At 44.2% G+C, this 15,587-nt stretch overlaps 1 protein-coding gene across 3 annotated transcripts in view; it reads left to right on the forward strand.

The window, feature by feature from the left end:
* The window catches only part of PDE1A (phosphodiesterase 1A), a 198,924-nt gene that overhangs the window by 165,066 nt on the left and 18,271 nt on the right, over positions 1 to 15,587 (forward strand). For all 3 annotated transcript variants that reach the window (XM_077319537.1, XM_077319536.1, XM_077319539.1), the window contains exons 8-10: positions 936 to 1,061; positions 9,074 to 9,175; positions 9,404 to 9,524. In XM_077319537.1, coding sequence (XP_077175652.1) covers positions 936 to 1,061; positions 9,074 to 9,175; positions 9,404 to 9,524 — 349 coding nt within the window. The remainder of the gene's footprint in view (positions 1 to 935; positions 1,062 to 9,073; positions 9,176 to 9,403; positions 9,525 to 15,587) is intronic.

Below are 15,587 nucleotides of genomic sequence, written 5' to 3' on the forward strand. Positions count from 1 at the left end.
GAGAATCGGACCCGTCTTGCCAGATTAGAAGTCCGCACTCCTAACCAGTACACCAAACTGGCTCTCCAGTAGCTACGTGCAACAACAGCCACAAAGTAACTTGTACGTTAGGCGGAAAACCACCAACAGGCAGTTTTTGCTTGCCTCTGATTTACATTTGTGTATACGACCGGGGGAAAAAATGAGCTGTCATTCAGAGCGATGTCGTTACAGTATCACGGGACAATCTGCTTGTGCGTCAGCAGACATGTTTATCATCCAATGCCATTTTAGAACAGAAGGGTGGGAAACGTTTCCCCGAGTAAATTCTCTTGGCATACCGTGTTAGTATCAAAGTCTGAATGGGGAGTGAGAGATGAGTTTTTCTTCCATTTTTTGTTGTGTGTGCAGCACTTAAAACCAAACTATTTAGGATCAAAATAGAAAAGTGGCTTAAATTGGGAATTACTGGAGTGGACTGAATACTAAATGTTATTTTTAGCTGGCATCTGAAAATGTTGGTTTGGGAAAAGGCGGATGCTGTCACCATAGGAACAGATACAACACGGGATAAATAAATCAACACTCACATTCTGAGCATCCATGGTTAACATTCTAAGTAGTGGACTCACTGAGTCCTCTTTTCTCCAGCAAATGACAGTGACAGAAACACAACTTTTTAAACAGTAGAGTCTTGTTTCAAATTGTATTTATGCCCTTAGAGACACTGGGGAGAGGAATGGGAAGGCGACTGTAAGCCGCTTTGAGCCTCCTTCGGGTAGGGAAAAGCGGCATATAAGAACCAACTCTTCTTCTTCTTCTACCCCGACATTCTGAGGATGGACTTCTTATAAGGGGGCAAAATACCAATCTCTTGCATTTGGTCTCAGCCAGCTGCAAATCCCTTTATTATCCCCCAAAGATGAACCCATCATGACTGTTCTCTCTGCATCTAGGTCGGATGTGGCCATTTTGTACAACGATCGCTCGGTCCTTGAAAACCATCACGTGAGTGCCGCTTACCGAATAATGCAAGAAGAGGAAATGAACATCCTGGTAAACTTAACCAAAGATGAATGGAGGTAAGCCTGGGATATATATTAAAAAGATTAATTAGAGACCCAGTTCATGTTATCCCAGCAATCATTAAACCATGCCCCATTAGCTGTTTACTATATCGACATAGTATCATGTGGCAACTTTTCCAATATGGCAGGAGTGGCCAGATTGTGGCTCTCCAGAGGTCCATTGACTACAGTTCCCATGGCAAGGACTCATGGGAATTGCAGTCCATGGACATCTGAAGAGCCACAGTTTGCCTCCCCCCTCCAGCAGTATGGGTCTTCTGCATCACAGGGGCTTTTTCCAAGCACGTATTGCTCTCAATACCTGGGTGATCTGGAAGACAGCCAACGGGAAATAGTTTTGTGGAAGTAGCCATACTCGTAAGCTCTAAATCATACATGTCCCATTATTGTTTAGAGTTTAAGTGTCATTTGTCATTATGAATAGCTAGCCACTGCATATTGAATGTTATTTTTTTCATTCACTCTGACTTCATACATAAATATCTCTTATTTGTTCCTTAATGGCCCGAAGCGAAACACTAGAACTACTGTCACTGAATGTTAGATGCCATGAAAGTTATGGCGGTGGTTAGTGATGTGGGGCAGTTCTTTCACACATGCAAACAACTCTTGAATTTCCATAGTTTCCCATAATACACTTGCGGAATCCCTTTTAGAAAACTATAATTGATATCCCACCAACCTTCCATAAGTGGCTTGAGCAGTGCTTACTATTCTAATGGTGGTATGGGACTAGCAGCTACCACCATCCACTCTTGAAGCCAGACTTCACAAGAAGAACTTTGCTGGATCAATCAACAAGCCACTTAGGTCAGTATCCAGGGCTGATTCTGCACTTACTTTGTTTATTCCATTGTGGATCCTGCTGAATTCAGAATGATTTGAACTCGAGTCTTACTCTATTCTCCCCCCCCCCTCCATTGAAACAGAAAAGTGTTCTGCACGTGATTAGGGAGGCTCAGAAAGGGAGGGAGGAGCCAAGCACAGCAGGAGCCTCTTTTTTTTCTTTTCTTGAAGGGGGGGGGCACAGCAGAGGAGGGAGAATAAATCCAAGAGGCAAATCTCTACCGAAAGAAGTTAGGGCTTCCTTAAAGGGAAGCCTTACAACCTGGGAATGAGGGAGCTTTTGAACTGATGCCCTGGCCAATCAGGGCTTTTCTACAGCGTTGGAGGCAGCAAAAGTTCAGGAAAAGCAGAGAGCTGTACCTTTACTCATGCCGATTTTTTCAAATATCGAGGGTTATATCCACTCCAGGATATCACGGGGGAAAGGTAGGGTCATTCCGGATCAATCCTGCTTGTTGCGGAGGAAAGATTTAAATTGCCTAAAATCAAAATGGAAATTGCATTCAGTGTAATTCAGGGACTAAATTGACCTGGGATTGGAATACAACCTCTATGCAGATTCAGCCCTGATCTCAGCAAAGGCCAATCTGTGGTATACCTCCAAGCAAGAAATGGTTTGGCCCCCCGCTACTGTCTGATATCACCTGGTAACTCTTGCTAGATGAGCTCTCTAAGTCCAAATGTAATATCTAGCATGGCTTACGAGATGGTTCTCCCTTATCTCCAACCTAGCAATCCAGTTTCCTGAAGGCATCCCTTGCTGTCATAGAAAATCCATATAAATCCCCCATGGGGAGCTGTGCTAAAGTGTATAGTCAGCTGCAATAAATCACCACTTGGACAAAGCCTCTTATGGTTGGTACTGGTGAGCGTTCCAGTTTACCAGAGATGGCTTGATATTAATTAATCCTTTTCTGTATTGCTAGCTTTATCTTACGGCAGATTTCTCATCTTGTGGATTGCCCTTATTGTCTCAGAGGGCTTTTTTCCCTATCAGTTTTAACTTTTACTGCTGGTTGTTGTTGTGTTTGAGCTTGCTTCTAGTTATTCTTGTAGCATGTTTCTGGAGTTTTTCTGGTACTCCTTTATTGTAATTTCTTGATTACATAAGCCACCTTATAGGGACTTATGAGGAATCATGAGGAATAGAAAATTCCAGCTCCATTGGATTTTTTACTTTCTTGTAAAGAGTTCATTTGTTTGCTCGTTCGTTTGCTTGCCGGACAATTCAAGATGTCAGCTGTGTTGTGGATGTGGACATCAGAACAGCAAAATGCAAATGAAGAATCCAAATCCAGCCAGTGAGAGACTTGTCCCAGGACTTGTTTATGGACCAATTAGATAGCTCCATTAAAGGCCAATCAGGTTCCTTGGCGGGTCAGCTCAAGTATATATAAGTTCCATGAGTTCTTGTGTTTACCGTTCGGTATTTCTAGTTGGAGTTGGTGTTTGCTAAAGACCTGATCATTTGAAGAAACCTGTATCTGTCCAACCCAGAGACTTAACCAGCTGTGTTTGTGTTTTTGGTTTTGAAATGTTGTGGCGGCACAGATGTCACTAGCTACTTTTTATAGGGTTAACTCCCTAATTTTAAAATATTTCTATTTATAATTTTTATCTTCTTGTACGAAGTGAGGGATTGGTCATGACTGCGGAAAGGTATAACCCTGCCCCTTGTGGATTTTTAAATTTGTGCAAAATTTGTGCATTGTTATCAGATGCAGGATAGAAAGGCAGGGATTAAACTCTGTAGATAAATCTGAAAAAGCAAAAGGAACCACAGAGGCAAAGGAGATGGGGAATAAGGCATGTCAAAACTGATAGGGGAAGCAAAGTCTCAGAGACAATAAAGGCAACCAACAAAAAGTCTTCTCCATGACAAGACAAATTGTAGTATGACGTGTTACGTCAACCAAGCTGAAAAAATAGGAACTCTGGGAGCTCATCCAGAAGATGTACTGCAAAGTTCTTTGAGTTTGATATACGGACATGACCGTTTGATATAACTATAACATTGAAAGGGTACAGAGGAGAGCGACGAGGATGATCTGGGGCCAAGGGACCAAGCCCTATGAAGATAGGTTGAGGGACTTGGGAATGTTCAGCCGGGAGAAAAGGAGGTTGAGAGGGGACATGATAGCCCTCTTTAAGTATTTGAAAGGTTGTCACTTGGAGGAGAGCAGGATGCTGTTTCTGTTGGCTGCAGAGGAGAGGACACGCAGTAATGGGTTTAAACCTCAAGTACAACGATATAGGCTAGATATCAGGACAAAATTTTTCATAGTCAGAGTAGTTCAGCAGTGGAATAGGCTGCCTAAGGAGGTGGTGAGCTCCCCCTCACTGGTAGTCTTCAAGCAAAGGTTGGATACACACTTTTCTTGGATGCTTTAGGGTGCTTAGGGCTGATCCTGCGTTGAGCAGGGGGTTGGACTAGATGGCCTGTATGGCCCCTTCCAACTCTATGATTCTATGATTCTATGAACTTCAAACTGCATGCCCAGGGTTCACAGACAGAGGTCGTGTTTGACTGAGAGAAAGCAAACTTTACTCAGGATAAATATTTCCCCATTCCGCAAGGAATTTCTTCTTCTACGCCTCTACAGCAGCAAGGTTGGCCTGGCCAAAGAATTGGAAATCGATGGAGTCTCCATCCATTGCTCAGTGGCTAGATAAAGTAACGGAACTGTCCAAAATGGCTAGACTTACCTGCATGGTTAAATCAAAGACCGATGGAAGAACTTGAAGAACCATGGTCTTGCTACCTGGACTATCTCAAGAAAGCTAGTTAGATGTGTAAACATGTATTATTAGAGAGGAAAGAGTCAGGAGGATATTATTATGATATATATTTGATTTATTCAGTTGCTAACTAATTTTTGTGGATATTCTGCTTTTATTTTAAACAATAAAGAAACTTAAAAAGAAAGGATAAATATTTCCCCCATGAGGACCATCCCTCTACTTCTCCTTAACCTACTGTTACAAACTGCTTTCTCTTAATGACTGAGTGACCGAGGAGGAATACGGGACCATGACAATGCTACCCAGTACCTGTACATCTATATAAAGAGACTGGGACTTCTCGTATCTGCACCAGCTTTGTTAAAAACCATTAAACTATGAACGAATAAAAGCCCCGATGAAATTAATTTCATAAAGGTAAAGGTAAAGGTATCCCCTGTGCAAGCACCGAGTCATGCCTGACCCTTGGGGTGACGCCCTCCAGCGTTTTCATGGCAGACTCAATACGGGGTGTTTTGCCAGTGCCTTCCCCAGTCATTACCGTTTACCCCCCAGCAAGCTGGGTACTCATTTTACCGACCTCGGAAGGATGGAAGGCTGAGTCAACCTTGAGCCGGCTGCTGGGATTGAACTCCCAACCTCATGGGCAGACAGCTTCAGACAGCATATCGCTGCCTTACCACTCTGCGCCACAAGAGGCTCATATAAATTTTCCTTATATTAATTTCATAGAGGGGTGTCAAAGCTTCCATTACAGTATTTTTTAAGCAGGAAAAGTACATATCTGGTCCATTATTTCTGTAATGGCATTCCGTAGGTTGAAGGACATTGTTTCGTAGAAATGTACAGGAGGGACCGAAGTTAATTGCTATCCTGCGGTTATGTCAGGCAAGGCAAGGATTTTACTCACCACCGGTTACCATGGCTGCACATAGTCATTTCGGCACAAATCATAGGCCCGCTTGGTAAAGCCATTTGCTACCCCAGAGTTCTGCCTCCTTCCAACTAGAATGGGGAAAAATCAAGCAGAGTCATTTTACTTTTTGTTTTTATGCAGGGTCTTGAGCTGGCAAAATGTCAACTTTCCAAATGAGGAAAAGCTGTTTAAGATATTTTTTAACTCTGTACAGTTCCTAGCAGTGCAGTCCTGTGCAGAGTTGCTCCAGTGTAGACTGATGCATTGCCATGCGTTCTTTAGACTGGAAAAGGATTGCATTGTGGCCTCCACATTCCAGCAAGAGATATTTTTTAAAGTCAGTAATGGTCACAAGATTATCTCTCAGCTGCAAAAAAGGTCCAGCTTTTCTGAGTCAAGAAAGCAGAGGCTTGAGGGAATATGTCCAAGTGCAGCTGAAGAAGTGTGCATGCGCATGAAAGCTTATATCCAGAATTAAACTGTGTTGGCCTTCAAGGTGCCACTGGGCTCAAACTTTGTGCTGCTGCTTCAGACCGACAAAGTCTGCATCTATCTGCGTGGCTAAAGGATGGTGTCTCTGTGGCAGGATTTCTCAACTTTTTCATCATTGAGAAATCCCTGAAACTTTCTTCAGGCTCCGAGGACCCCCAGAAGTGGTGCGATTGTACAGAATACGCCTGGGAAGCATAGTGGTGTACATGCCCACCCAGGGCCCCTACCCTTCCCACCCCTTCCAGGTCCATCACTGGCCAATTTGGAAGGAGAGGGGCAATTCAGCATCTGTTCCATATAATATATTTCTGGTAAGGCCTAGGAGTAGGAGCTGGTTTCATGGCTTAAGTGCCACTCTGCGCTTAACACCCACTCAGGGTGGCTGTCCCGCCCTTGAGTGTCACCTCCTCCAATCGACTTTCCTGTCTGTCCAGCATCCAGCCAATCACCTTCTGTCCCCTACCCCTGACCACCCCCTCCTCCTTCCACTTCCCTCTGAGGCTCGGAGGCTGCAGATCCCTGCCGCATGAGAGCTGCCCCTGCCGGTGAGTTCCATAACAGCTGCCTGCAGCCTTTCCAGGTCCTCGGGGGATGGGGAAGCCATCTGCAGAGTTCTTCCTCCACCACCCACCTAATCTAGCACCCGTTGTATTTTTGAACGCAATGGGCTTGGCCCCTAGTGATAATACATTGTTCTAACGACTTTTAAAAATAAATATTTGAAAATAATTAACTTCCACCCATTCAGGAAAACCTTCCAGGGTTGTGAAGAAATCCCAGGGTTTCATGAAACCCTGGTTGAGAAAGCCAGTTCTGTGGTGTTGACTCACACCTGCAGCTGATCAAACCAAATAACAAAGAAGGAAGTAGATCTATGCTCGAGGTACACTGGGACACTACAGATTAGTAAGGGGAAAGTTGTGAAGATAATTTGTTTGCTGAATTTGCAGTAGACTATCACCATTTGCAATTTTACTTATAGGCGGTTGGCAGTCCAGACACGTGACGTGGTCTCCCACCCTACTGTTTTTTCTCACACTAGGTTTCTCAAAAGACAGTCCCTTGGATATTTATCAAAAGGTCTGCTGTTGAAAACAAAATCTGGAGAATATACTCCTAAAGAAATATCAGCAAATGCATCTAATTTTAAAAAATGGAACTTTTTGAAGCAACCTCTGGTAATGTCAATTTTTGAATCAAAATCTTCCTCAGGATTTGTATCTATGAAATACAGAAATGAAGCCTTTTAATAGACCATTATATCAACTGCGCATCCTAGAACATAATTATACATCTGATATACAATTGAAAACAAAACATACATTTATAAAAAGAGCCTCTTGTGGCGCAGAGTGGTAAGGCAGCAGACATGCAGTCTGAAAGCTCTGCCCATGAGGCTGGGAGTTCGATCCCAGCAGCTGGCTCAAGGTTGACTCAGCCTTCCATCCTTCCGAGGTCGGTAAAATGAGTACCCAGCTTGCTGGGGGGTAAACGGTCATGACTGGGGAAGGCACTGGCAAACCACCCCGTATTGAGTCTGCCATGAAAACGCTAGAGGGCGTCACCCCAAGGGTCAGACAATACCCGGTGCTTGCACAGGGAATACCTTTACCTTTACCTTTTTATAAAAGAAGATTTTAATTAGAAAACTGACATTACTGGAGGTCTCTTTGAAACTCTTCAATGGTTTTTTGAGATTACTTGCATTTGCTTGTATTTCTTTAGGAGGAGTATATTCTCCATTTTTTATGTTTTCAGTTGCAGACTTTGATAAAGAACCAAGAGACAGTCTTTTGACAGACAACTTTTAATATACGTGTGGAAGACGTTTTCAGCCTCAACGGGTTTTGGGCTTAGTTCCACTCCCACCATTTGGCCTTGTTGTTGTTGTTGTTGTTGTTGTTGTTGCCATCATCCTATTCGTAAAGGAGAAATACATGAACCACAAAGAACCCTCCAATGCAAAAAATATGCTAATTGGAAAAGGATACAAGCAATTTTAATAACAATATGCAAACTCTGCAAAGCTGTTCTCAAATACAAAATACTCTGTGAATTGTCGAAGGATCATCTGATATGTGAGGAAGTCAGAGAAAATGATACAAAATTTCGTAATACACACATTTCAAAAAGTCACCAAAGTGCAAGAATACATAATGTCTCCTCACAACCAATTACAATCTATGTATGTAACTCCTATTTGTGGAATCATTGAGGCTGGTGGTTCTGCTACTGGGAGGCAGCAGACCTCAGCATCCTGGTATTCACAGATTTTGCCTCTTGTGGGGATCCCAGGAATAGATCCCCTGTGAATGGCAATGGTCTGCTGTACCCCAGATGTGCCTTGGTCCCTGCTGTAAACCACTGCAAGCTGGTTGGACTGGGAGTGGCAGTCAACAAATATAATAATAATAAATAAATATAATCTGTTTACTATATCAGCTGCTCCTTGCCGTTCTCTTTTTGTACAATCGTCCCAACAGCCACCGTTCCGATGTGCACTGTCTTCTTTGCAGCACCTTTTGCCAACTTTTTTTACCATTCAGAAACCCCTGAAACGTCTTTCAGGCTTTGAGAAACCCCAGAAGTGGCAGGATCATGCAGAATATGGTTGGGAAGCAGGACATTCCCTGAGGCAGAATCATGCCCTCGCGCCATTCTGTTGCAATCCATTGCAGGGGGGAAATAAAGCCAATCATCCCGCCCCGAGTGTCTGAAGTGCTCATAATTACAGTTTATGATTCAAAAAAAGAGGGATAACAAAACAGCGGGATTGAAATTGTAATAGCGGGGCTGGCTTTTTAAATACACGTCTGCAACCAACAATCACGAGGGACGGAGATTTGCGGTTAATAACGATTTTGAAGTGCTTTTTAATTTATCTTTCTTTCTTTTTTTAACATAAAACGTTTGCTTTGGGCATAAAGATCAATTAATCCATGATTTGTCATCCAACGTCTCGTTGCGGACTAAATGCGTTTGTAAAACTGGTAACTTTGCTTGCCTTCAGGGAACTGCGCAACTTAGTCATTGAGATGGTCTTGTCTACCGACATGTCGGGTCACTTCCAGCAAATCAAAACCATGAGGCACACTCTTCAGCAGACAGAGGGGTGAGTTGTCCCCCTTTCTCTCTCTTATCACCGGTTGGCCCACCTCTTGTATAGTTAAATTGAGTCTCTGCCTTGGGTCAACATGCACCGATGTCGTGAGATAATGAGGGAATGTCTTATTTCTCTCCTCTCCCGTTGAGTCACGTTTTGCGTAATTAAATCGAGTCCCTGCCTCGGGTCAATGCGCTGTTGTTGGGAGATAACAAAGGGCTGTCTTTGTGTTGACAGGATAGACAAAGCCAAAGCCATGTCTCTGATTCTCCACGCAGCGGATATAAGCCATCCCGCAAAGTCCTGGGAACTGCACTACCGGTGGACGATGGCGCTGATGGAAGAATTCTTTCGACAGGTGCCGTTTTTCAAAACGCATTTGCAGATTTCACTAGCGCTGGGCTTTCTGTCATTTGTCATGCTTATGATTTCCCTAGACCCTAGATTTCATTACAGCCCAATTTTCATTTCTCTGGGCATGGAACACAAGTATAACACTCTGCCAATCCCAGCCTGTAATACAGTGTCATCTGTTCCGCATAATATATTTCTGGTAAGGCCTTGGAGGAGGAGCGTGTCTTATGGCTTAACACGGCTGTCCCGCCCCTGAGTGCCTTCTCCTCCACTGGCTTGCCTGCCTGTCCAGCAGTCAGCCAATCACCTTCCATCCCCCATCCCTGACCACCCCCTCCTCCTTCCACTTCCCTCGGAGGCTCAGAGGCTGCAGATACCAGCTGTGTGAGAGCTGCCCCTGCCAGTGAGTTCCCTTCCTAGGGGCCTCCAGCCTGCAGGCTTCCCTGGGGGAAGGGAGAGGCCATCTACAAAGTTCTTCCACCCTACTCCCCCTAATCTAGCACCCATTGTATTCCTGAATACAACAGGTTTGGCCCCTAGTAGGATAATGTTTTGCTTCTAAAATGGCATATGGGCCGTGGTAATAGACCCGGAGACTAGGGCCATTCTCTGCAAGTCCCCCTGCCCCTGTGTTTGAATTCTGCCAGCTGACATTTTTAGGAACGGGGAGATTTCAGATGTCATCCTAAGAATACAATCCTGGGATTAATCCCTATTAAATACATGAAACTTACTTCTGAGACGACCTGCCTAGGATTTCTCTATGTATTTTTTCCCATTCTCTAGAGACTGGAGTTGTGTTGTATTGTCCTGTTCTCTGCTTGCTGTGTGCTTTTCTTTAAAAGGTCCGAGCAAGGAGATATAATGAAAGTATTTCAGAGGGTAGCCATGCTGGGTGCAGTAGAACAGTTAGATTCAAGCCCATTAGCACCTTAGAGCAGCCTATTTCAACCTTTCGACCCTGGAGGAGCTCTTTAAATTATTTTTCAGGCTTCGAGGAGCCCCAGAAGTGATGTCAACTGGCCACGCCTCCCTGCCATGCCCCCCAGAAGTGACATGTCCCTGGAAGTGACATCACCACCCGTATTAACAGGCAGGCTCGAGGAGGACTGAGGAGGGAGAGACAGGAGGTGGTTTAAGGTGGGAGTAGCCATGCAGGCTCTGCCCCTTCCCAGGTGCAGAAACCACAAGAGAACTCACTCATGCTTAGGAAGGGGAGCAACGGAAGCGGCTGGTTTTCTAGCTTGTGGCCAAGTCCATTAAGGCAGGAGAGCCAGGGCATGGACCTCCTCTGGAGGGCCCCCATTGGGGGGTCCTTGGACCCCTGACTGGGAATCTCTGCTCTAGAGAGTAATAAGGGTTTTTCAGGATAGAAGGCTGTGAGAATCAAAACTCCCTTTGACAGATATGAGTAGAAATGGAGATCTCATGGGGAGAACAAAAAAAGAACTCTGACCAGAACTTCCGTTCAACCTCCTCTGCCCGATTAAGCTGAATCAGTCTATACTGAGTCAGCAGGCTTCCATGTGTTCATTCAAAGGTGAATGAGGAACCCATGAGCCCAAATGCACACCTTGTTCCCAGCCCAATTCAGGACTATGAATATGAAATAGTCAACCACTGAGTGTGAAATAGCCCAGGCTATGATGGTGCAATAGCTAGTGATAGATTGGGAAGAATGCATAGAGAGACGTAGTTGAGCATTTCACTTCAGTGGTCCAGGAAGCAGCAACCTTCAGTTTGCAAGGCCCTCAATGATAGGATGCCTTGGAGGTCATTCATTCGTCGGTTTGCCAGAAATGACAAGGAACTTGACTTTAGACACCCATACAGAACTGGGACTTCAGTGTGGTTAACTTTCTCCGAATCACCCTTCCACCTTCTACGTTTTTGACTACTTAATTAGGTGAAGATTGAATATGGCTCTTTTGTGAAGCATTTCAGCTATATTTAAACAGGCTAATAGCAAGCGGCGATACGTCACCGGCTCTACCCGGTGCTGTAGTTTGAACGGATAAAGAAAAAGGAGCAGTGCAATGTGGGGGGTTAGTGTTTTCCTTTGCATTTGTGAACAGAATGTATTTGTAACAAGGACCCACGCGCACGTTATAGGAGCCCTGTTGATTTCAGTGGCGCTTATGCCATAGATCTGCTTGGAAATGTCGCCTAAAAAATAAAAAGCGAATGTTAGAAAATGTAAGTGTGGTTAGGCGCAGGGGGGTACAAATCACACACACACACACACAAAACCAGGGGAATTAGCCAATTACCAATTAGCCAATCATAGAATAGAATCATATCATTATTTTTTTTCATTTATATACTGCCTTCCCTGGTGGCTCAGGACACTTTACAACAGCAATAGGAACAAAGTACATTAACATTAAATCAATGTTAATAAAATCATAAAAACGTTAACAATAGCCATCTCAAGAAAAGCATTCAAAGCATTAACCCATCTCAGTGCATCAATGTGCTCTCCAGGGGTAGCCTGATTGCAGCATTCGTCATGTTTTTTTTCCCCCAGGGGAGGCACATTTGATATTGGAAAGGCCACCTAGGGCATCTTGTCCAAGCCCTGGCTCAATGCAGATTCAGACTATTATTGTTGCTATTTTACATATTATCGTTGCTGTTATTTGATCTAACCTTTTGTTAATTGGGCAAAAAACTTTTACAAGCACCTATTCAACTTGGTCATAATAAATGTTTACATTGTTAAACCCATCCACTTCCTCAAATATTGGGAGGTCACAAACACTACTACTACTACTACTACTACTACTACTACTACTACTACTACTACCACCACCACCACCACCACCACCACCACCACCACTAGTAGTAGTAGTAGTAGTAAGTAGTAGTAGTAGTAAGTAGTAGTAGCAAGTAGTAGCAAGTAGTAATAAGTAGTAGTAGTAAGTAGTAGTAGTAAGTAGTAGTAGTAAGTAGTAGTAAGTAGTAGTAGTAGTAGTAGTAGTAGTAGTAGTAGTAGTAATTATTGCCTGACACTCTCGGCAGAGCCAGATAAATACAATCCACTAAAAAATCCCCCTAAAACATAGTCGTTAATAAAATACAAACTGATAAAAACATGATGGCAAACCAAGCCCCACTGGGGACCAGGGAGAAACAGCTGGCCACCATAGATATAACATAGTGGAGTAACCTCCCCTCTTTACTCCTCCTTTGGAGGGGGGGCACAGATCTTTTCTTTGCCCTGGCCTCAATCATAGACCTGGTGGAAGAGCTCCATTTTGCAGGCCCTGCAAGAAGCCGGAAGCTCCAGCAGGGCCTGCAGCTCCTCCACTAGGACAAGAAGGCAGAATCAGAGGAACGCCTTAGCATCTCTGCCCTGTATGTCAATAAAGGTAAAGGTATCCCCTGTGCAAGCACCAAGTCATGTCTGACCCTTGGGGTGACACCCTCCAGCGTTTTCATGGCAGACTCAATACGGGGTGGTTTGCCAGTGCCTTCCCCAGTTATTACCGTTTACCCCCCAGCAAGCTGGGTACTCATTTTACCGACTTCGGAAGGATGGAAGGCTGAGTCAACCTTGAGCTGGCTGCTGGGATTGAACTGCCAGCCTCATGGGCAAAGCTTTCAGACGGCTGCCTTACCACTCTGTGCCACAAGAGGCTCTCCAGTATGTCGATACACCAGGGCAAATGATTGACCACTGTATGAAATGGTGCTGGAGTAGATGGACCATGGGAATGATCCCGAAGGGCACCCCTTATGTTCCTGTTTTGTTTCCTTTGGATGAGAGCTCAAATTTGGGTGGCTTTAGAGTAGCTTTTTGAATCGATAAGCCAGTGAAAGTAAATATTCCTGCAGCAGAGAGCAAAACGTATTGCCCTACACCATATTCCCAAAGTGACCAAGTTTCTGAAACTCCTTGACCCTTCTTCAAGGTTGTCACCAGTCCAGCTAAACTCTTCAGTCACCGGTTTCTGACGGTCAGTTCAGACTGCTACTGTGTCCTCCCACCAGTACTGACCTAAAAGTAGAAAAGAGCTTTCTTAAGACATTAAGTGAAATATTGCTAGTCTGTAGGCATGATTAATTCTCTTTTGTCACATCTCTGAATATCTATTAGTCTCTGGCCGATGAGCCACAGCAGTGGTTCCACTTAACACTATGAAGACAGAAAGCCTCATAACTAAATATTCTTGCTCACTGGCCTAGCCTCCCCCACAAATTCATCTCCAGCTGGCTATGTGCAAAGGTTTTATGTGCATAGCAAGGGACCCTGTAAAATACATGGGATTCGGCTGCCTCTTTCTCCCTGTGCCATAGCCTAACAGGTGGCTATTTCTATTCGCAGTTAACTGCAAATGTTGATAGAGTAAGGTGACCAGATTGTCCCACTTTTGGAGGGACATCTGGGGGTACCTGGCAAATTGTACTTCTTTTGAAATTAAAAATATATATTGCAATACTATTTTGATGTTCTATGCATTCTATGAAACTTTTTGTTGCTCCATATAGACCAAATTTTTAATCAAGACCCCCCCCCCCCCGGTCAATGGTGTCCCACTTTACCCATGTTGAAATCTGGTCACCTTATGATAGACCAAGATGGGTAAGTGTGTTAGTCTGTCTGTACTGGTAGAAAAGAGCAAGAATCCAGTAGCACCTCACAGGATAACAAAATGGGTGATAGAATACGAGCTTTCATGAGTCACAGATGATGGGGGCATCTTCTGGGCATGCAATTGGGGTCACTGCAGGTGGGCAGGTAGTTGTGAATTTCCTGCATTCTGCAGGGGGATCCAGATCCAGATTATCTTTAATGGCATAAAAGAAAACTCAGACATGTACAGAAAAACACAACTCAAATAAATGCTCAAAACAAATATATACAGAAGCATCAACGGTTTATGGTTTAAAAAAGAATTATTATTATTACTAGGGTCAAAGCACGTTGCATTCAGGAATACAATGGGCACTAGACCCCCCCCCCCCTCCGTGACCTGGAAAGGCTGCAGGCAGCTGTTAGGAAACTCACCAGCAGGGGCAGCTCTCACAAAGCAGGGATCTGCAGCCTCCAAACCTCGGAGAGAAGTGGAAGGAGGAGGGGGTGGTCAGGGGTGGGGGACGGAAGGCTGGCCGCTTGACAGACTGGCAAGATGGTTGGAGGAGGAGTCACTCAGGGGTGGGACAGCTGCCCTGAGTGGGTGTTAAGCGCTGAGTGGCCCTTAAGCCATGAGACACACTCCTCCTCCAAGCCCTTACCAGAAATATATTAGGTGGAACAGATTATTTCGATTTATTTCCCGTCACTCCCAGCCAGCCCGTGGTGGATTACAGTGCTAGCCCCCGTATCCAATAAAAATCCCAATTAAACCCAATTAAAATAACATTAATACAAAAATCGCAAAAATGTAACATGGTGGTATAGCAACATCAGCTCTCCCCACCAAAGGCAAAGACTAGCAGGGGCTGTACCATAGCTGAATGCGATCAAGATATTCAGAGGTGTGGTCGTATCTATTTCTTAAGGGGGAGAGAGTATTAAATCTTAACATTGAGTAGAATCCATTGGGAACTTTGGCCAGTAAACAATAATCCTTCTTTACTATGCATGGCTTTGATAAGCCATGTTCATTGCTACAATTTGATCTTAACTATGTCATCCTCAATCAAGCTACAAGGATAGGTAAGGGCAGGACAAACCAGAATAATGTGAGGAAGCGTTTTGGGGACATCACAACCATGCAAGCAAAGTCTCTCCACTACCAGAAATTGATAAGACGTGCCACGGGTCACGTTCGCAGGAAAGACATTTAGCCTTGCCAAAAATAATGCCTTCCTTGCCTGAAAGGAATCCAGAGAGTCAAGGAGGTTGGACTACATGACCCTGTTGGCCCTTCCAACTCTATGATTCTGTGACGGCTCCCTTCTTAAGTGGCTCATGAATGCTCTTACCCTGCCATCCATTTTGTTAGTCTTCGTTAGTTTTTGTTAGTCTTTGTTAGATGCTACTAGACTCTTGCTCTTGTCTAATGTTATGCATGGCAGTGCAAGCACATCAGTAGAATTGCCCTGTATAAAGAATATCAGA

This window comes from Paroedura picta, chromosome 2 (assembly GCF_049243985.1).
Source record: "Paroedura picta isolate Pp20150507F chromosome 2, Ppicta_v3.0, whole genome shotgun sequence".
NCBI classification, from domain to species: Eukaryota; Metazoa; Chordata; class Lepidosauria; order Squamata; family Gekkonidae; genus Paroedura; species Paroedura picta.